At 35.5% G+C, this 22447-nt stretch overlaps 1 protein-coding gene across 13 annotated transcripts in view; it reads right to left on the bottom strand.

The window, feature by feature from the left end:
• The window catches only part of DMD (dystrophin), a 1176091-nt gene that overhangs the window by 281767 nt on the left and 871877 nt on the right, over window positions 1–22447 (bottom strand). For all 13 annotated transcript variants that reach the window (XM_065677219.1, XM_065677222.1, XM_065677220.1 and 10 more), the window contains one exon: window positions 9622–9739. In XM_065677219.1, the coding sequence (XP_065533291.1) occupies window positions 9622–9739 (118 nt within the window). The remainder of the gene's footprint in view (window positions 1–9621; window positions 9740–22447) is intronic.

Below are 22447 nucleotides of genomic sequence, written 5' to 3'. Positions count from 1 at the left end.
GAAAAAAAAAAAAGTAACATTTCTTTTCCTATTTTTAATTTACAGAACTAGTCCTCAAGGTCACATGAAATGGGTCCCAAGTGATGAAGCCTGGCATAACATACACATATATGTGTTTCTTAATAACTAAAAAAGCTATATAAATTACAGCTATATTTTATAAATACCGCCCCCCCCAAAAAAAAACAAACCCACCAAAACCACATGAGTCCACTATTTTACAAGACTAATAGAAGAAAAAAAAGATTGCCAATTAGATTGCCAATTACACCAATCTTGAAAACAAGAAAGACATGAGAACTTGTCTTTTACTGTTTTTTGTTTGATAAGGTGTTTGGTTTATTCTGGGGTATTTTGTGTTTATATGTTCTAATCAGAAGTCTGTGCTTCCTTGTTCATGTTCTTTTTGTTACTCCAACACACATCATAACATTCATGAGACTCATGAGACGCTAAATGGACTAAACTTAATCAATGTTAGACAAGCCAACACACTTCAAAGTAATTACTCTGATATGGCTGAAACTCAGAAATTTTGAACCTAACACACTACAGCTTTAGACTTGACATTAGGAAGCAGAGCTCCACATCCTGCTTGCAGGAAAATGTATAAAATGGAGCAAAGAAAATGTATCCAAAGAACAGATTCAACCATTAGAGAATCTCACAGAATCACAGAATCATTAGGGTTGGAAGGGAGCTCTGGCGATCATCCAGTCCAATCCCCCTGCCAAGGCAGGGTCTCCTACAGCAGGTTACACAGGAGCATGTCCAGGTGAGTTTTGAATGCCTCCAGAGAGGGAGACTCCACAACCTCCCAGCGCAGCCTGTTTCAGGGCTCTGCCGCCCTCAACATAAAGAAGTGAAACTTCTTTTGCCATCTTAATATAATGCTGCAGTGAAGAAAGCCAAATGTTGAAAGTGCAAATGTCCAGAGAGAATCAGAATACTGGAAATGCAATGCATATTCTGAAAAATTAGTATATCTCCCAATCTGAAATACTGCACTCATTTCTACACTTAAGATAGAGCTAACATAAACACAGTCTGACACCTCCAGGAAAACCTTCAATGACACAGGTGTTTCCTCTGCTGTATGCAGGTTTCCATCCAATTAAAATATAACGAAATAAAAACTTCTAAATAGTCTGCTTCAGGCTTTAAGTCCCATCAAACCCAGATGCCACCACTTTTTCACCATGTATCAATCAGACTGTTCAACATCTACTCTTCTTTACTGTTACTCAGACAGGGATGGCCCTCTTATGGGTCACTGTCTCACCTAACATGCAATAAACCTGCTGGCAAAAGAGAGGACATATGAGCAGCTAATCTTCAGAACTTTTATGCTATTTCCTCTTCTGTCCCTTTTTTGGCATCATAAAGGCTGACACAATTCTATGAGCAGTTCTATTCGCTAAACATGGATAATTAAATTATTTTAATTACCTACAGTATTTCATAAATCACCATAATGATGATTTGGTATACATAAGAAAATGAAACCACCAGCTGATGCAACCACCCACCGAAGTCTTAGGACCTCTCTCATACTAAGATAGTATTTACTCAGGTTGGACTTGCAAAGGAGCTTTGGGGCTGTGCAAAACCCTCTGTTATCGGTTTATTCCCAACTCAAGCTAAAACTAAAACCATGATAAATTTACATTAAGGATAGCCAAAGTAAAATCCATAGGCCAAACATATTCCAGGATGCTTAACTTGATTGTCTGAGAATAACTGCAGGTTCCAACACATGTTCTTTGTGTACTGAATTCATTTAGAAAAAGAGATAGGTCACAGTGTACACCAAAATCTGCATTTGCCTGATATCACTGATTATGTAGCATCTAAATTTAGGTTGTAATCTCTGCAAGAGCAGGACCTTTGTTTCCTGTTTGCTCTGTCATTACAGAAAATTATGGTCTGGCATAAATGAAAATACATATATTGTTCTGACACAGTTTTTCAAATAACTGTGGACATTAAATGTTGCCTATCAAACGTTGGATAAAATGTCAGTAGATGAGTAATTTGATCACATTCTGAAAACTCTATTTCTGAAAAATTGCTTTTTTTGTTATTTCCTTTTATTTTCATTTTGAGTAATCTCTTGCAACATAGCCCTTCTGTTTGCATCATCATGGATAAAAATAAAATAAAATGGATATTATCACTGTTTACATGTCTGTTTCTAGTCAAATTTACATTGTTCTCTGAAGCTGTTTTTTCCAACACACTACAACCTTGAAACACTGGCCAAAAAAAAAAAAAAAGACTTAGGTTTGTGATACTCAAATAAAACAGGTCAAAAATCCTAATCTTCTGAACACGCATGGCAGGCAAAGGCTGCAGGTAAAGATGTTATCTCACCTTACCTAAGTAAAGAACTGAACATATGTAATTAAGACTTTTCTGGAATTACAAAGAAAGTCTATAGCAGATCTAGAAATTATTGAGATCATCCTCACTTCTGATGATGCAGGAAGTTTGTTCTTACTGTATTTTCATTGATCCCTAAAGGCAAAAAAACCCCAACAAACAAGCCCATACGCTCTCACACAACTGACCTTAGGCATAAGGATTAAGTCAGTGCTCAGTGTTTGGCAGGGGCCTTCCAAGTAGGAAGAAAAATGAAGAATGGCAAATATTGCTTGGAAGCAGTCATACAGTTGCAAAGAAAGAATAAAAATCCCACTTGCTTTGCTGTGCTAGCCCACATTACCAGAAGGCTGCCTCAATCTTTGCAAGCATTCTCTCTCTACTTTACATCATGCGTATGTGGCTTTATCTTCATCACAGTAAAAAATAAAAACATGGCTAAAATCCAAATAGTTTAATATTGAAAAAATATTTTGATGATTGCATAAATTAACTGAACTTTAACATTTAAAAGGTCAATTTAAATAAAATTATTAAAGCTATTAAAACAAACAAACAAACAAAAAACCACAAACAAAAAAAACCCCAAACCTGTATATAGAGAGTGACAACTAGGAAGATGATGAGGCTTTTAGGGGTAAATGGGGTGCTTTTGTTAAAAATGGAGCATTATAGCTCACTTACAGAAAAAAAGGAATGCACCCAAACCATATGATGCAATACTTCTGAGACTTTCAGACTTCAATCGCATGAAGTCATCTTAGCATTTAGCAAGAAATAGAAACCTATCTAAAAAAAACCCCAAAAGCCCAACAAAACTGAAAAAAGACCCAAACCACAAACAAAAAAAACCCCAAAAAACAAACCACCCCTCAACATAATCTTGAGCAGCTACACACACAGAGATTTTAAGGTTAGACAGTAAATGTATTGATTTCCTAGATGGACCTTATAGGAACACAGCGATGGAATTTCATCAGTAGATAGGGAATTTCAATTGGTTATTGGTTAACTTTGAAAAAAAATTCTTACAGTACAGAATGCTAGTACAGTTATAAATAATAAGCAGTTGTTTCCCTCTCACTTTTGGAGTTTGATCATTTTAGATATTCACTTGCAATGAAGACGGGCTGCAAGTATGGTATAAGTGTTCTAAATATTTTTAATGGCAATTTATTAACAGCACTCTTTTTAACGTAGAAAATGGAGTCTTTCAGCTTTTACTCAAAGAGAAAAAAAATATTCCTTCTGATTATCTGGCCACTATATAAGTTAATAGAATGTTCTTCTGCCACTGACAAGATGTAAGTCAAACCTCTTCAGCATTTATTATTTACATTTATTATATATTAATATTAATTAACATTTTGTAAAATGAGACTGAATCCAATTTTTAAATCCTATGTAATAACATCCAAATTTTTTGCTGTAACACTGTAAATATATAAATAAATAACACTGGTAAGCATGTTGAAAATTCTAAAACAACTCAGTGTTTGCTTTCTTGAAGAACTGCAAATTCTTGGAAGCTTTAGTCAGTTAAATGTGTCAAAAAATTATGGCAACACTTCTCTAGTTATTTAAGAAATAAAAGAAAGACTTTGTTTCCTGAGAAGTACTCTCAATTCACTTCACATTTGCATACTACTTAATTCTTAAATAATCTTCAGAAGGACCTAGAACTAACAATTTCAGAGACAACAGAGTAAATTAATAGGACCTGCAATCTCATCCTGTGTGGCAGTTACTTACCTTCCCTTTACTTTTTGCTAATAATACTTTTGCAAGTAACTTTGCTCCTTTCTGAAGCTACTGAAGCACTGGTCTTGTTAAACTTAAAATATATATATATATATATATATATGTGCATGCAGATTTTTATCTATTAGAGGTTTTCACAAAGACGTTAGGAATAAAGTCAGATAGTTAAGTAAAAAAAGTCTGTCAAAATATTACTCCTATTGAGCATAAAGAAAGAAAAGATGCCCCTAACACTACTCATAGGACTTACCATAGTAGGGGAGCAGACAGTAGTACCTGGGTAAAGGAATTGCCTACTGACAGGCTGTAAATAAGACTTTCTGTCATTTCACATCTGCTCATGGTTCTGGGCAACAGTTACTTTCACCTGGGTGAAAGTGACTGGTGTCCTGGGTTCAGCAATAGCAGTCATTTTTCTCCTTCTTAGTAGCTAGTGCAGTGCCGTGTTTTGATTTTTTGGCCCAGGAACAGCGCTGATAACACCGATGTTTTTAGTTGCTGCTCAAATATTTGGTCTGCCCTAGGACTTTCTGAGCCTCATGCTCTGCCAGGGAGGAGGGGAAGCCGGGAGGAAGCAGAGACAGGACACCTGACCCAAACTAGCCAAAGAGGTATTCCATACCACAGCACCTCATGCCCAGGATTTAACGGAGAGTTACCCAGAAGGGCTGGGACTGCAGGGTTGGACGAGGTATCAGTCGGTGCTTGGCTGGGGGGAGTGGGGCGAGTTATTGGTCAGCTGGTGCTGAGGTGTTGTATTCTCTCCTCTTGTTATTTCCCTTATCATTATTATTATTGGTGGTAGCAGTAGTGGCTTGTGTTATACCTTAGTTACTAAACTGTTCTTATCTCAACCCATGGGAGTTGCATTCTTTTCGATTCTCCTCTCCATCCCTCCAGGAGCAGGGGAAGGGCAAGAAAGGGGGGGAGTGAGTGGACGAGCTGTGTGGATCGGTTTAAACCACGACAACTGGGTAGGTTGAAGGAGGCTGAAAATTTATATGCTTTGGCTGTTTCACTAAAATCACCTCTACCACCTGTCTCCAAACATTTTAAGAACAGAAGAGTAAAGTGCAGGATATTAAACAGGCTTGGATTTTCTTGACACCATCAATTCGAAGAATTTTTTTTGTCTGTATTCTGACCACCTGTATTGATTAAATGGTCCCTAAATTCATGTACCCATGGTTACATCAATGTATATCCTGTTAGTGTGAAGCATCCGCCTACCAAACCATGCTTTCCTTATTCAGAGTGGGGGTTTGATTTTCCATTTTATTTTGTTGTTTGGATTTTCTTTTTGGTTTTGTTTTTTAGGGGCCTAGTCAAAATTATTTAAAGGCTTTTAAAAAAAATTTCTTTCATAGCAGTATTTCTGAAAGATCTTTTCCTCCAGCACAGCAACACAAGGTTTAAGCTGTAAAGTACATTAGGATGATTAATATCCTGTGCATCTTGGCTGGATGGCCACACACAGAAAGTTCAGTCAATGGCTCAATGTCCAAGTGGAGACCAGTAATGAGTGGTCTCCCTCAGGGGTCTGTGTTGGGAACGATCCTGTTCAGCATCTTTGTTGGCAACATGGACAGTGGGATTGAATGCACTTTCAGCAAGTTTGCTAACAACACCAAGCTATGTGGTTTGGTTGATGTACTGAAGGGAAGGGATGCCATCCAGAGGGATCTTGACACGCTTGAGAGGTGAGCTGATGCCAGCCTCATGAAGTTCAGCCAAGCCAAGTGCAAGGTCCTACACCTGGGTTGGGGCAATCCCAGGCAGAGCTACAGGATGGGCAGAGAAGAGATTCAGAGCAGCCCTGCAGAGAAGGACTTCAGAGTGTTGGTTAAAGAGAAACTTAACATGAGCCAGCTTCAGTGTGCACTTGCAGCACAGAAACCAACCATATCCTGGGCTGCATTGAAAGAAGCATAACCAGCAAGTTGGAGGAAGTGATCCCACCCCTCTACTCTGCTCTCATGAGACCCCATTTGGAGTACTGTGTACAGTTCTGGGGTCCTCAACATACGAAGGGCATGGATCTGTTGGAACAAGTCCAGAGAAGGGCCAACAGGATGATTAGCGGGCTGGAGCACCTCCCATATGAAGACAGGCTGAGAAAGTTGGGGCTGTTCAGCCTGGAGAAGAGAAGGCTGAGTGGAGACCTCATAGCAGCCGCCCAATATCTGAAGGAGGCCTACAAGGATGCTGGAGAGGGCCTCTTTATCAGGGACTGTAGCAATAGGACAAGGGGCAATGGGTTCAAAGTAAACCAGGGGAAGTTCAGTTTAGATATAAGGAAGAAGTTTTTACTGTAAGAGTGGCAAGGCACTGGAACAGGTTGCCCAGGGGAAGTGGTAAATGCTCTGTCCCTGGCACTGTTCAAGACCAGGTTAAACAGAGACTTAGGCAACAGGGTCTACTTCTGAGGTGTCCCTGTCCATGGCAGGGCGGTTGAAACAAGATTATCTTAAGGTGCTTTCAAACCCTAACTATTATATGATTCTACAATCTTTATGATGTAGCAAAGCTATTACTCAGGTTGTTGAGAATTTCTTGAAACATGGAATCCAGTGAATAGAATACTGGGGTTTATTCAATAATTCAGCTTTAAAATATCAACAAGTAACTGGGCAAACTGTATACAAGTACAGTTTTCTCTTCCACTTTTCCTTCATAGTCTTGGTAACTACAAGTTTTACTCCTGGATGACAAATTCCAGATCATATATATTTTTTTTTTCCAAGTGGTAAACCCTTTATCTGTATTCAATAGCTCTAACAGAAAACCACATGGATGGTAGTACCATGGAGGTGACTGCTTTACTAAGATGACAAGAACAGTACAGCTGTAATTCACTGTGGAGTTTCCATATATTTTGATGTGAAAGTGATGACGAGTTGATGATTTTGCAATAAAACTGTCAAATACAGCAAGCTATTCAATAAAGGCTATTATATGAGGTGCCACAGAGACACTCAGATTGTTTTGAGATTAGTTTAAGTGCAGTTTTCCTAACAACCAATTATAACAGATAGCTTTTCTTTAAAAAAAAAAAAATAAACAAAAACCCCAAAACTGAAAACCAAAATAACTCTTCTGAAGGCATCCTCTGTAAATTATTCATACATTTGTGGACTTGGTTTTAAAAACTGTCAAGTAAAATTTCTAAATGAATCTTTTGGTCCCAATGTGTAATTCTTGATCAAAATATTCTTCATTGAAATGCTTGTATTTATTGCTACTATTTATGTATTTAAGATAATAGAATGTAATTAACCTCTTGATATTTTGAGAGTCCACTACATTTCACAATCTTCCTGAAGAAAGATGTATGTTACTTTGGCTTCTGATCAACTTGAAAGAGAGATTCTTTGGTCAGTAACATATTATTTCTTCACAGTTCTATAAATATTAATTTTCATACCTCATCTATCACTTACACAGCCAGAAACCACCTTACAAAATTGGGATGTAAATTACTAGCAAAGTAAAACAGCAGAAAGATTATTCACCATTACCTTTTACATGTGTATCAACACAGCAGTAGGAAGGCCTCCTATTTAAATTTCTTACATTTCCAGGATCTAGCAAGACCTAATACAGCCTTTGTAATTACTTCGGTATTTCTGATTCTAAGACTGTAATTTTGTTTTTATTATCTCTCAGTATATTTCTATATTGAGTTGTTACTGTGTTCATGCATTTTATACATAGCAACTAATGGATAATAAAAGGAATTTTCAAAGTTTAATTACTTTATCATATTTAAAGTTGCTTATAAACTCATTTAATTTAAAGAAATAACATTTTCATCAGCAATAAAACAAAGTGTTTTGGAGCTGTGATGCATTATGTAGAGAAAAAAGTTATTGTAGAGCATATGGTTCTGTTAGAATAGAATGTTTTCTCAAAGACATTAAAAGAGAAGAAAGATATCTTGCTTTCCCCACAACTTTTACTCAAGAATAAATGTAATTATTAATCTTATGTATTCTCTAATGTATAAATTGTAAACAAACTATGATTTACATAAACAGAAATTTAAATATAATGTTATGTAAACATAACACAAGCTTTACTTTATAGAGCCAAGTTCTTCTTATGTAGCAAAGATTCAGCAGTTTCATACAGATAATGAAGCAAGGGTGAGGGGAAAAACTTCAAACTAAATAATACAATTGTATAAGCTTAGCTTTAGTTTCTTTTCTTTTTTTTTTTTTTTCATTTCCTAAAGAAAGACTAAACCTATGTGATACTAATCATCATTGACTTAATTTACTTTTCTGCAATTCTTCATAAAGGTTCTCTAACAAATGTCTTTTTATTTGTTTGATTTTGTATAAAATATTTACCTTTTTATATATATAAATACTTTAAAAAGGCAGTAATGGTTTCTAAATATAATTCAAAGTTTGACTATACCGGGCATAATATACATATTTCTGCAAGCAGAATTACTTGAAAGTTACCAATATTAGCACAGAAGGCATAACCTTCAGGGTTTTAATTCCAGCTGATGGCACACTAACCCATGCTGTGAGCCAGAATAGCAGCTATCTTATAGAGTAGCTAGAAGTCTCGTTTAGTATTTATAATACATCTGTCCTGTGATATTGGCCAGATGAGTGTGTAGGGGTTTTTTTCACTAGCATCTTAGTAGCAAATAACAATGAACAACATATTCTTAAAAACTAACTCATGTTTTCAGGTTTTTACTTCTCAAAGTAAAAAAAAATGGAGGTATTTCCAGGTCAAGCTGTAGAAACAGTTTGTATCCACCTGTAGTTCTGAGTCCTGAGTACTCAAAATAATAACTGAAGATGTATAACAGTCCACAACAGAGGGCTGCTCTAATAGCATGACCTTGAGAATGTTTGATTCTATAGTGAGGGGTGTAAGGACACACAAGCATCGAATGGTGACAGGACATTGTTGCCTTCTCTAAACTTCTAAAACTTTTTCTTCTCATTTTTCCACCTTAAACACACCTTGTTGGTTAATTGTGGAAAGGGGAACCAGAACTGAAGAACTAATAAAGACTAGTGGCAGACCATCAGGCTTGAGCATCTGCTAAGGGGACATGTAAGAAGAGGCTGCAGTTGTACTATGAGGGATGGAATTGAAAGGTTCTTACAAGCCTACAGCCATACTCTGTGAATCCTTCTTTTTCCTCCTTGTTTAAGAATAAATTTATTTCTTCATCTATAGTGATCACATTCTATATTTTTTTACAATGTGCTTCCAGTATGAAGACAAGCAACACCAAATTAAGGGGAAAAATTTGAGATACATATAATCACTGACTTTCACTGACATTTATTCTATATGCAATTTGGAAAATCTGTGTGCGAAGTGTCTCCTGATGGAACTCTCCTGATGGCAAAGTCATAAAGTGTCTGAAAAATGCTATGCTTATCAAGTATTACAACATTTTCTATTTTTGCTGAAGCATCATATGATAGCAGAATCACCACTTACTGCGGTCAGTAATTATAGTTCTGGCCTCCTGATTGCTCGTCTTGTTTTTTAGATTTTGTGCTGCAGTTATTAGTTCATCCAGCTGGGGACGTCTTTGCTCCAGATCCTGTAGTATTGCCTAGTTACACACAAATACAAAAATAAAACAAAGAAAAATGCATGTAGAGCTGTTGAGAAGACTATATATAGGGACTTTCTTGGTGCGAGCTTGATTTATAGCAGAGATTTTTTGCTGTTTCAAATAATACGAAGAATTTGGTCTAGACCTTCCAAATATTCTTTTATTCTTAACATATACATACCAAGTATAACTTGCAGTAGTAATTTTAAAAGAACCTGTAAAACTAGAATATAGGATGACAATAATTCTTCATTTTAACCTATATTTTCCTAGTAACTCATGACGCCTAATTAATAATGTTTGTTTCTTAATGTGTTAAGGCTCTTTAATTACTATCTCTTGCTTCTAACTCAGGTAAGACTATTACAGTTTCTTTTTCTGTCCTGACACCTTATCTAGCAGAAACATAATTTATATGTTAAGCAGATACACAAAGCCCACGCAACCTGACTATAAAGTAAGAAGTGGATCTAGAGTTTCTCATAGGGAAAAAAGATGGGCTTTAAAATAATGACTTATGCTCTTTGGGATGTAATAAAAACTAAGATACAAGAGCTTTAGATATTATGAAAATGAGAACTCAAGAAAAGTAAGGTATATAAGATTCATGCATATATTAGTTTAACTTATTTTGAAGGATTAGGGAAGAGTAAACAAGGAATAGGTTTAATGATTTTTCAAGGTAAGAAGCATCCAAGCATGTTTTTAAAAGACATTGACCAAATCTAGCAACTTGAAGTTCCTATCATGTAGCTTACACAAAAGGTGTTAATTAGATTTCCCAGTCTTACGAGTTGAAAGTAGCAATATTTATTACCAAATTACAAACAAATATCCTTTTTCTGCCCACAATTTTGAGCCAAGAGAGCAGAATAGCATGCTGTCAGATAGCTAGTAGGTACAGTACATCAGCTGTTACACTGACAACAAAAGTAATTGGAGGATTTTTATTCTTAGGGCCTTTTTACGTGGACAGTGTTCAGTGTTTAGGTAATCTGTTTGCTTCTTCACCTGGCTGTGGACTATGCATCTTGAGCATTTTATTGTCTTAAAAGTCCACCCCCTGTGTCATGTGTCATCATGTCCTCCCACCTGCTCCCCACCCCTTAAAATGCTTTTATTCTAAATAATCATAATTTATCCTAACAAGCTGATATGATCTGAAGGTCCTTTCAAACCCTAATTATTCTATATTTCTATGATTCTATGATAAGTCACTGACTGCACTGGATGGAAAAATACCTGCAGAGTCTTATCTCTAATTTGGCCCTCCAATATGAGATTAGAGTTACATAATTTTATCAAGTTGAAGGTGACAGGTAAAGGTTTAACATAATTTTCTTTTCAATAAGATTACCAAAAAGTATGAGAATACCACTTTTAGTGACTACAACATACATCATTAAAACTAAGCTAAAAGCTTCACCAAGTTTCATTTTTGTGCAGTTATAAACCCTTCAGAAAAAAGGTAATTTTCAAGATACACATCCTGTAGAATTCTTGTCTTTAACTTCTGTATCAGGAGTTCTTAGAAAATCTATTACAACTGGCTTTCTAAACTTGTACCCAAAAGCTTGGATGGTATTTTTTCACTTGTATACTGATTGAATTGCATATAGAGAGATGCAGTTAAAGCAGCAGCTTGCATAATTAAGAAAGGAACAAATTCCTTATTAGAAGTCTCTCCTTAGTGAAAGTACTCAAAAAAAAGACATAAAATCTACTGATGCAGTTACTACCTCTAGATATCTATGTGCCTCCAAAACTCCATTTTCTAGGCAGACAAGTGAGTGACATGAATTTTACAGTAGAAAAAGCAGTCCCTCTGCATCATAGCAATACCTGTATTATACATATTGTCAAAATGGACTTTGCAGAAGGAACATTAAAATTTTCACAACATGCTCAGAAAATTGTGTGGCATCCAAAGTAGTATTTCCCTCTCATTCTCCTTCCCTTCCCTAGAAACTGCTTAGAAGATGGAAAGAAAATTAAGTGATTCTAAGATCTTACTCCAACAGTGACTCTAAAGTGTTCGTTAAATTTTCTTAAACATAATTTTTAGATTTGGTATACTAATAGGGGAATGATTTCTCTGATCTATCCTGAGTCTCCAACCAGGCATTAAATGCTATGCTTGTACCACAGAAGAAAGCTTCTGCTATATGAAATCTAGTAAGAAACAAAGCAATAGGCAAGGACCGCTCTATAAGTATTTGCTCAATAAGAAAATGAGCAAATGGAACTGATGTATACCTAAGTGCTTACAGAATGATTTACCCACAAAATATATCCATAGTTCCTGAACTGGACACTCAGGAAAATTAGCAAAGCCTCTTTAAAGTGAGTCTTGATAGCTCTGCTGTTTCTTCGGGGAATCAAGAATCTTGTCCCTATAGGGACTGTGAGGACAACCTTTCCTCTACCATTTAATGTGAATAAAATTACTTTCTGCCAGATGTACTAAAGTGCATTTCTGAGAGGTCAAGGACATCTCAAAACCCTTATGCTATGAGCAGATCTGATGATTCTTGATTCTTCTCTTTTAAGGAAAAAATAGTATATAGTTATAGAACAAACAGATTTTTCTCAGTATTAGAATGGTAACCAAATAAGGGGAAAAAAATCCTCAAATTAATACATTTTTCTTTCATTTAATACAAAGTGTCTGAGAACCTTACCCAAACAATATTTAATTTGGTAAAATTTTATCAATTAAAATTGTAAAATAGTTACGTTTATTGGTGCGATTTTACCAATTGGCACAACCTTAAAAACTTAGTAAATATACGTTCCACATGGAACCAGCATTTCACGTACACATACAAATGCTGATGGAAACTTGGATAAAAGTAGCTACTAAAGCATATCTTTCCTGAGCCTTCCTGTGATCCTGTAGCATGAAAGCAAACAGCAACAATTGAGCTCCACTTATTATCAAATTCAGAAAAATATTCTGTGACTGAACAAACTAATAATACAAATTGATTTTGTGGGTAACAAAAATACAAATAATTATGCTAGGAAAATTAGTGCTTTGATGAACACAAATTAAAAGACCACTAAATATGTTAAAAAAAAAAAAATTGAATATCAGCTATTAGCTGAAATGGTCTAAAACAAAGAAATGAGAAAAAAAAAACCCAAAACAACGAAACAACGAACCACAACACCCAAGCCCCAGAGCAAAAGCAATTCACATATGGATATACGTTTTAAAACTTACAAATTCAGCCAAATATTTAATGTTGTAAAACTGGATCCTCAACAGAAAACAAATGGGAAACTATTAGAAGATGTTACAACAACTATGGGAAGAAAATCCCATTAATAGTGGCACCCTGGTGGGGGCACAGCAGATGCAACAGACCAGATGCCTCTGATTTGGAATGTCAGCACACTGAAACAAATGTGCTATGTAAAATGGGTAGTATAAAATAAGTTATTATGTAAGTATTGTCTCAAAACAAATTAAACAGAAATCTACCTAGTCCCCACCAGCTCACAAAGAGAACAGGTAAAAAGACTTGTGGAGTCAGCAATGCTGAAAGGATGTTGGGATCTTTTTTTAACACTTGTGTTCTTGTGCTATGCAAATGAGTGAGTACTTTTCCCTTACTCTCACTTAGCTAGTGCTCTGTAAAGGTAAAATAATGTGTTCTGCAAAGCACTATAGCCAACATTTTAATTGAGAATTTTTTGTCTAATAATAAAGGTAGCTCAACATAAGCAGGTCAACAATGAAGAAGGACCATTGACACCTACGGTTGTTCAAATACATCTTTAAATCCCAAAAGAGCTTTTATTTTTCTGCAATATACCTACGAGTGCAAACATCATAATGCTTGGTGATAGCACAGTAACGGAATGATGAGATTCAGTCATCAAACCTGCCTACAGTTTGTTAGAACGTGATGCTATTCACTTTTAACAATCTTTTTACATTTGTGGACAGCAGCTGCTCAAAAGAAAAATCAGATTTTCAGGTTCCTAACTTTTATGATTTTTTTACACAAAATGGGGGTTGAGATACTGAACAAATTGTTCAAGTCAGCAACTGAAATAATTTGTATAGAAATTGACAAAAAGTAAACTGAAAAACTGAAACAGGTGAGGTATAACAAATTCTTGTTGGGACTGCAAAGTTTGGGACTGAGAAACAAAATGTTCTCCAGCTTTATAATGTATCATGTTATAGCCTGCATATTTGTCACTCTAGCCATTTGTGTAATAGTTTAAATAAAGGACAGGATCTTTAAAAAAATCTATCCAATCTTTTTTCCTGACTTGATGGCATTATTAAACTGAAACATATGAATTCCAGGACAGTACCAAGTCTTAAACATTCAACTAGTCACTTACTGATGCTGATTATGGGTGTTTGCTCCATAATATCAGCAACAACTGTCCTCACACCAAACGCCAGGACTTTGTTTGCACTGTTGAACATCAAACATATAAATGAGAGTTTAGGTTGCTGTTCTGAAACATTATATATGATTGTGCCTCAGTCTGTATGCTGCTTTAGAAAGGCTCTGGGTCTACTTCATAACCGTCTTACGTTTGTAAGTTGAAAACTATCTCTGAAAACAAGATAAAATGCCATTAAAAAAATTGAAGATTACTGGGTAAAGTAGGTCCCACAATACCTTTTTAGCATGTGGTAATAACGATGATGTCTTCACAATTATTTTGTGTATTTTTTTTTTAACAAGGTAAGAGCAGTGAGTGATACAAATAAATTCTGTTTGGTCAAAAAAGAAGATTTACAGGACACCTTTCATATTAAGAGCAAACTGGAAACACCATTTTGTCATAAACAATCCATGCTAAAGACTAAAACTTCCCACCTGTTTGGGATAGATTTTTTGGCCCACCCCCAACCTTGTTTAATGAAATGGACCAGTGGACCACAAGACAACAACTGAATAATTCATATGGGAATGTTTGAGAGAAGGAAGCTATATTTTTCTTCTTACGAACCTATTTACTCTAAACTCACCATGATATTCTTAGAAAAAGCATAATTCCATCACACAGTTGTTGAGGAAAGGATTTGTTCATCTTTGAAAAATTTTAGACTCTAAAACTTAAATTAAAAAAAAAAAAAGAAAAAAGAAGCAATTACTTCCTGAGTAAAATGTACAGCCATGACAACTTTTACTTAACTGAATTTCTTAAGGCTGGTTGATTCCCTAAATATGATGTGTTATATACACACCTAGAAAGAGAGAAAGCTTTGGAAAAAAGCATGCTAACAATTTCAAAACATGCAGATATGCAACACCTACAATTCATCTGCATAATAAAATTGGCTTTGTTAAGTTATTCCTCCCAAGCACAATTTGAATTTGTTTTCTGTCACTAAGCAAGAAAAGAATATGAGAGAAAACCATCATTTTCATACTCTCTACATTTAAACATAAAAATAGGAAATAATACAAATAATATAATACAGTGGAGTTTCTTTTTTAAAACAACTTCTGCTTTGTCTATTAGCTGCTTTGTGTTTTCACTCCAAAGAACATTTAAATTTAGAGAAATAAGGAGAGTTACTACTTAGCAGTGTTGCTAGCTGGTTGGTACCTCTCAGTGAAATCAAAATATTAACAGATGACTGAACAAAGCTATTTATGCAGGTTAAATTTCCATAAGCACATATTTTTATGCCAACTTAGGGCCCACTAAAGAACAGTTTAAGTAACTTTCACCATCATGAATGTATCAGTTCCATCAGTGATGCTGTAGGAAAGCCACCAGTGACAGGTTATCAGCTGTCTCACTAGACACATGAAAAAGCATCACAGAACTTTTTTTGTATGCTTTTTGTGACAGTCACCTATCAAATTATATTGGTGGCATTGTAAATGTCTGAGGACTTGTTCCTTTACAACATAGGAATTTGAGTTCATACTACTAACTTATAATAGTGAAAAGTACATCCTGCTTTTGATATATACTAATGAAACCAAGCAGAATGGGGAGTACTTAATTTGAATCACAAAGTTCTGTCCAACAATGTAAGGTGATGGTGATAACTGGGACTGGGATAGCTCTCACCCTCTCTTCTTCTCCTGCTCCCCATTTGCCTATAAATGAGGATTTGGGAGTAGGTACTGCAACATTTCTAAGGAAAAGTGACTGAACTGTAGAAGTGAAAAAAAAAAAAATTAACATTCGAGTTCACAGGGAAATCAACTGTTCCAGATCTGCACACTGTCTATGCTATTTTGCATGTGATGCATATCCAGGGAAGAGGGTCAAACCATCAGCAGCTTACTCATTCTAACTGAGATGTGTTGACGGACTCCACTGCAGTCCATCCAGTGGACAGGATGGAGATAAGATGGAGAGAAGACCAGGAAAAGATTACAGTTTAACATGGTTTGTGAATGAATCATTCTCACATAAAAGGAATTATCTCTATTATAGTAATTGCCAGCAAAAGGGAATAAAGCTAAGATGTATCTGTAACAAGCAGAAAAACATTTAAAGACTTGGGTGTTTGGCTGTAATGAGATCCATTCAATGGAAGAACACAGTAATAAATCATACGTAGGAACTCAAGGCTGAAACAGGATTTCATCTCCAAGAGTAAATCTGAGTATATGTGAACTGTGTGTGAAATTACAGCCTTTTGCCCCCATACAATGTGTCTGGTCAATGCTAGTTTTATTTTCAATGAAGTATGAGTATCTAAACAATCAGGCAAAGCTATTCCAGGGTATCTTATGTCCTTTCAAGCAATCACAATATATAACTCAATCGATGGGAACCAGTGTTAACAGCTACAGAGCTTACTCCGTTTCTATATTAGTCAGCAGAACCAAAGTCTTTAAGCAGATAGCTACCATTTGTAGAACATGTATTTGCAATATTTACTATTTTATTTCTTCGCTATAACTAATTGTTCAGATTAAGGATTTTTCCACTGCACTTACGAATACATATTACAAAGAAAACTGAGGATGGCTGTTCTGTTTCTCAAAGCTGCTGCTTTAGCCTTTTCTTTATTGTATTTTTAGATGATTGTTGTAGTGAGCTCCTTTTTTTTCTGAGACTGATCCACTGAAAAATACATTTGTTAATGTACTTAAAAAGTAAAGTTATAGATTCTTTATGTTGACATTTTTAAACAGAAGACACATTTACCTTGCATAAAACAGTACTGAGTAGACATATTATTAATATAAGCAAAATAAACAGGCATTTTTAGCTATCCTTTTTTAAATTTAAAGAAAGCTAACAGCTTGACTAAAAATACCCCCCAAATTATACAATTTTATAGGGAAAAGATTAGCTTGAATCAACTTTATGCTCTGAAAAAACCCTACAGAATTACTTCCTCAGTTTCTGTTAGTGCCTCTGGAAATCTTTGATTACTTTTACTGGAAATTTTCTCTAGCAATAGCACGTGAATAACAACTAAGAAGAATAAAATAGATTGGAGCAGAAAAATTTGCCAGATACGTGTTACTTTAGTACCTTACACCACCAGATATTTTTCTCAAGAATAAGGTAAAAATTAAGAAATCGTTTGTTTGGGTTTGCTTTGGAAAAAGGAAACAAAAACTGTTACATTGTTTCTTACAGAGAATAATATTTGGCTTTGTGTATGTGTCTGTGCGTGTGCATGTGTAGGGCGTGTGGTTTCTCATTTACTATGCCTGATACGAAATACTGGAATAACTCTGGCATAACTTTAGCCCAAATCTAGTAACTTGGATCCTTATCTTTATTCATTTCTCATTGTTATTCTGAAAGATAAGAACCAAAGAAAGTAGCCTATTTCTGGTACCTAAACTTCTCTGGTATTTTCAGAAAGGTTTTACTCCTAGAGCAATATTTCTGGCTTTTATTTTTGTTTTAATTTTTGTTGCTTTGTTTTGTTGTGTCTTGTACCTTTGCTTGTTTTCCTTCTAGTTTTTATTTCCCCATATTGCCATAACTATGTACTTAATTAAGGCCAACAATAACACAGAAGGTAAAGGTTGAAATGAAAAATTCTGATGTTGTTTGCATTTCATTAACAGGGAAGGAAGGAAGGAAGGGAGGAAGGGAGGGAGGGAGGCAGGCAGGCAGGCAGGCAGGCAGGAAGGAAGGAAGGGATATATATAATGCAGATACTGCAAGTCCAGGAAAAAAAATTAATTTTAAAGACTGTGGAGATTAATAAGACAAAACAGTGATGTCCTGTAAAGATGGTTATTAAAAGCTTGGGTTAGGCAAGACTTACCTTTATATCTAATTTCAAAGGAGAAATCTCAAGTTCTCAGTTGCTAGCAGGAGTTACTAAATTATTAATGCTATCTTGTCTTGGTAGTGTCACAGAGACATCAGTCTTTTGAAAGTAATATACTTAACACTTAAAAACTACAATTTGCCCTTCATGATTTAAGAAGCTATGGGGTAGGCTGAGAAACAGATGTAGGTGCTGCACATTTGAGTATCATCACTAGATATAGCTAGTGTAGGAGCTGTAGATGGGTGAGGTTCACCAGTTACTTTATAGTGTGAAAAGAGGATGGAGAGGAAATACCGCAGGAGAGAATTCAGCCACACATAGGCTGTGTGGGAAGATGCTTAGCCACTGCGTGACTAGCAAAAATACACAAGCACTCCCTGTCTTGTCTCAGGTAATGGGTGTCCTGGTGAGAAGGGCCAGGTCCTTGATTTCTCTTTCCTATTCTGGGACTCCTCAACTCTTTCTTGAGCAAGGGTGCCAATTCAACTGAAGAGGCACAGACTAACACTGACTAGAACAGCCTAGCATAAGGGACATTTCTGAAAAGTGGGAGATAAGAAATACATTGAAAGCAGGTGAATCACAGCCTGGATGGATGCCTTATCCACTAGAAAATATACAAAGGAAAAGAAAAATACAACAGCTCTTCCTCCTGCATTTTCAGTGAATACCCTTTTGATAGGCTGATGGAGAACACCTGGCAGGTTTAAAAATAGATTCACGGGAGGCAGGTGAAGAAAGGCTCACTCTGAAGATGGGTACTGGATTTTAAATTTCTGCAGATCAGGTTATAAGCGCTTCTATGCACAGAAAAAGCTAAACTAACAGAGCACAGCAAATGGCACTATTGTGGAGTTGAGAACTAGCAGAGCTGGGCAGGTGTGTCAAGGCTGTGCAACAGGTGTCTGTGTTATGCAATTAGGCATGTCTGTCGTTTTACAGTCCCACTCCTGGGTCGATACATCTTTTTGCAGAAGGTAAATGTACTCATGCTAAATGCCACTAAAGACAGTTTTCTGATAATTACAGTAATTAATTATGAAAACAATAGTGTTGAAAAGGTATGTTGGCTGGAAATTGAAGACAGGAAAGTTCAAACAGCAAATATGTAAATTCTTAGTAGTAAATCCATCTAAAAACCAGAGTAGATGACTAAAGAACATGAGATTCTTAACTAATGGAATTGTGTAAATTAAGATTGTATTATTTGTTTTTCTTTTTTAAGTCAGACACTATTATGAAGAGCAGGAAGAGGAATCCCTGTGTAAAATCCCATGGATTATGGTTTCATAAATAGTATATGATCATATTAGTCCTCTGATTTTGAAATCTATGAATCCATGAAAAATTAAACATTTATTCCTAATTGATTTTTCAACTCATCTATAATGCCAGCTTATCTGAGATGAATTTTCAACACTTGTTTCCTCAAACCAGTATCAGATGTACTCAGTTCCCCACCCATCACACATATATAAAGTAATTTAAATATATCTAAATATTTTCTGACTGAAAGAACTGTTTAAGCATAAAGGTAAGCATAAACCTGGAGCTATTTCCTGTTCAGACAATGGGAACTCTTACTACAGACAGTTAATGTATTTCATCCACAACCATTTCTTGAGGCAGACAGTGCAGGCATTGATTAGCAGCCTCCAGAAGAGCCACACAATTCTACTTCTGTTGAAGAAACTCAGCTTTTCCTTTTTTTTTTTTTCTCTTCAGAAAATACAATTTTATTATCTGAATGACAGTTTCAGAAATATATCTGATATAAATAAGAAAGAAAGAATCACTGGTAAAGTCAAATGACACTACTGTAATAAAAGCAGGAACTAATAATTTGCTTTATATATGCATTTATTTATACACACACACGGCTACATATAACTATATTTAGATATAGATACTGACATATAGATACTGACTTTGTGGTGCACCTTTGAAATAACAAAGATGGAACCCAAGGAATATAAATTTCAAAATTAATGACCTTTCTCTGACTTCTTTTTTATAACTGAAGAGTAACTAAGGCCTGAGGCGCAATGAGCTTGAGCATCACAGTCTGGTCAAAACAGAAGAGAAGGATTTCTTGGGATACTATTACAACCCACTTATGAATATAATAAATGTTCCTGGCAAAATAAAAATAACCTTAGGCCTTCATCATTACAAGTCAAAATGAAAATATCCTTCTCTAATATCTTTGTAAAGTAATTTTGAAATACTGATGTTTTTCCACAGAAATGATTTTTCATGCATTGCAAAATATTGTTTTGCTGTTGTAATTCCCTTACTTTAGAGAAACAGAACTTGGGTTTTAGTCACTCAACTTTTTCCTGGGATGCAAGAATTAAACTGGATGTAAAACTGTCTCTTCTAGTATATTTTTATTTACACTTAGTTCATTTATGTCTTGTCAAATATGAACGTTTTATAGACAAAGCACTTCCATAATTCCAGAAAGAAATAGGTTTGTCCCCAAATTTTAGCTAGACTATTCTCATATCCTTGCTAATCCTTGAACTACAAAAGATGGGCCTTAGTTAAATAACAAACTATATTATACATTGTTTTGCCTTCTGACCGTATTCAGGAATTCACTACATGCAGTTCCGTAACAGTGTCAGTCATGGCTGAAATTGGATGAATAAATATCATCCATTCTTCTAGTAATGTTGTACAACATGAGAAGTAATATTTTTTTAGTCAAAGTTGAATTAAACAGATCTTATACAAAAGGTCTTATGGCATTGGTTGCTAATAACTCACTAGTAAAAAATGTTCATCTTTATCAGTTAATCGACCTTTCCAGCTTTTCACTGATTATTATTTTTTTCCATGCCAATAGGGCATTTCTAAATATTACTAGCATCGGCACACAATTTGACATGAAGTGCAATAGAGAGATATACATAAAAGTGTGGCATAATAATTTTAAAGCTTAACATATCTGAAAATTTGGCCTTATCCTACTTGTGATAGTTTCACTTTTCATTCATTAAACTAGTAAGGTGCAAGAAAATGTCATACCATATAGAGGATAAGCTATGGATTGATGCAGTCAGCTCTCCAGGGGTAGAGAACCCAAATTAACTTGGAGACTACATCTGGACCCTTTCTCCCACTCTCCCCCTCTCTATTACCATCACAAAGTCAGTGTAACTGAAAGGCCAGACTGGGAGGTGGAAACAAGAGCTTCCAAACGTGTTACATTTTTAAAAATTAATGATTTGTATCTCTCTATGGAAATGTGAGTATTGCTGGATTGTGACAAGCAGTTCTTCAAGAGCTAAATCCTGGAAGTACTCCAGACTGAGGTCACTGTTTTTGTGCAAATACTAGCCTGCAAAACTGGAAGGTATTTTACAGTCGATGCTGCTGAAAAATGTACCTATCTATCTATCTGGGAATTTTTTCTTATTCAACATTCTGACCATATTCTTTCTTTTTTTCTTGAAAATTATCACATACAAATATACAGATACACTTCTTTGCAGTGACATTTTCTACCAGACAAAACAAAGTAAGATTTATTTTTTTTGTGAGCTACATTTGAAGGCAAACATTTTTTTTCCTCAGCTATTAATTATTAACAAAAGAAAACTGAATTTAGGAAGCTACTATTCTCTATTGCTTCTACTTTATCTCTTCAGATTACCCTTCTAAATACCTTCACTCTAAGCATTAGAAAATGCAAAGATGTAAATTGCAGCCATTGTCCAAGGGATTTGAAGAACTCTCTAGAAACACGGCTGAGGATCATAAAAACAGGAATAAACAAGTGTGCTAAGAAATAAAAGAGAAATATTACACATAAGACAGAACAGATGCCATTATCTTTTAGTCCTGATGAGCCAGCTAAAAGCAACATCAGTTTATTTATCCATGACAACATAATTTATTCTGGTTAAAAACTAAACTCTGAAGCACTGACAAGTTTAGAAGCTATATGTCAGCAAGTTCTAATATTCTGTATCAGCTGTTTTCTTGGAAAGGGTGTCAGGGCTATTGAGGTGCCACTGGCTGAACATTTCTACTTGGTGTAGCAGTAGCACGGATGCCATCACACCAGCTTACTCCCATGACCCCCCTTTGCAAGTCTGTGCCTTGTACTAGAAAGTGCAGAGGCCAAAAGTAACAGGGACATGGCTCTGACAAAAAGCAACACGAGCAAGCTGGCAACAGAAATGCAGTATGGCAGGGCTGCTTTAATGAAGATGGGTACACGAGGAATGGAGGACGAAAGTTGTTGGTGTACAGGTACCTGAAGTCATTTTGATTCAAGTGATGCTAAGAGAGAATGCTGAAGTGCAACACCAATAGTGGTGGTGTAGGACATTCTTCAAAAGAAAACAAAACAAAACAAAAACCCCAAAACTCCAATGTAGTTCTAAAAGACTGTAAAGACCTTCATCAGTTTATAAATTTTAACTTTTCAAAGTTTAATTACTCACTGC

Source organism: Lathamus discolor, chromosome 4 (assembly GCF_037157495.1).
Source record: "Lathamus discolor isolate bLatDis1 chromosome 4, bLatDis1.hap1, whole genome shotgun sequence".
Lineage (NCBI taxonomy): Eukaryota > Metazoa > Chordata > Aves > Psittaciformes > Psittacidae > Lathamus > Lathamus discolor.
Note: the sequence above shows the minus strand (reverse complement) of the source record. Positions and strands in the feature narration are given on the sequence as shown.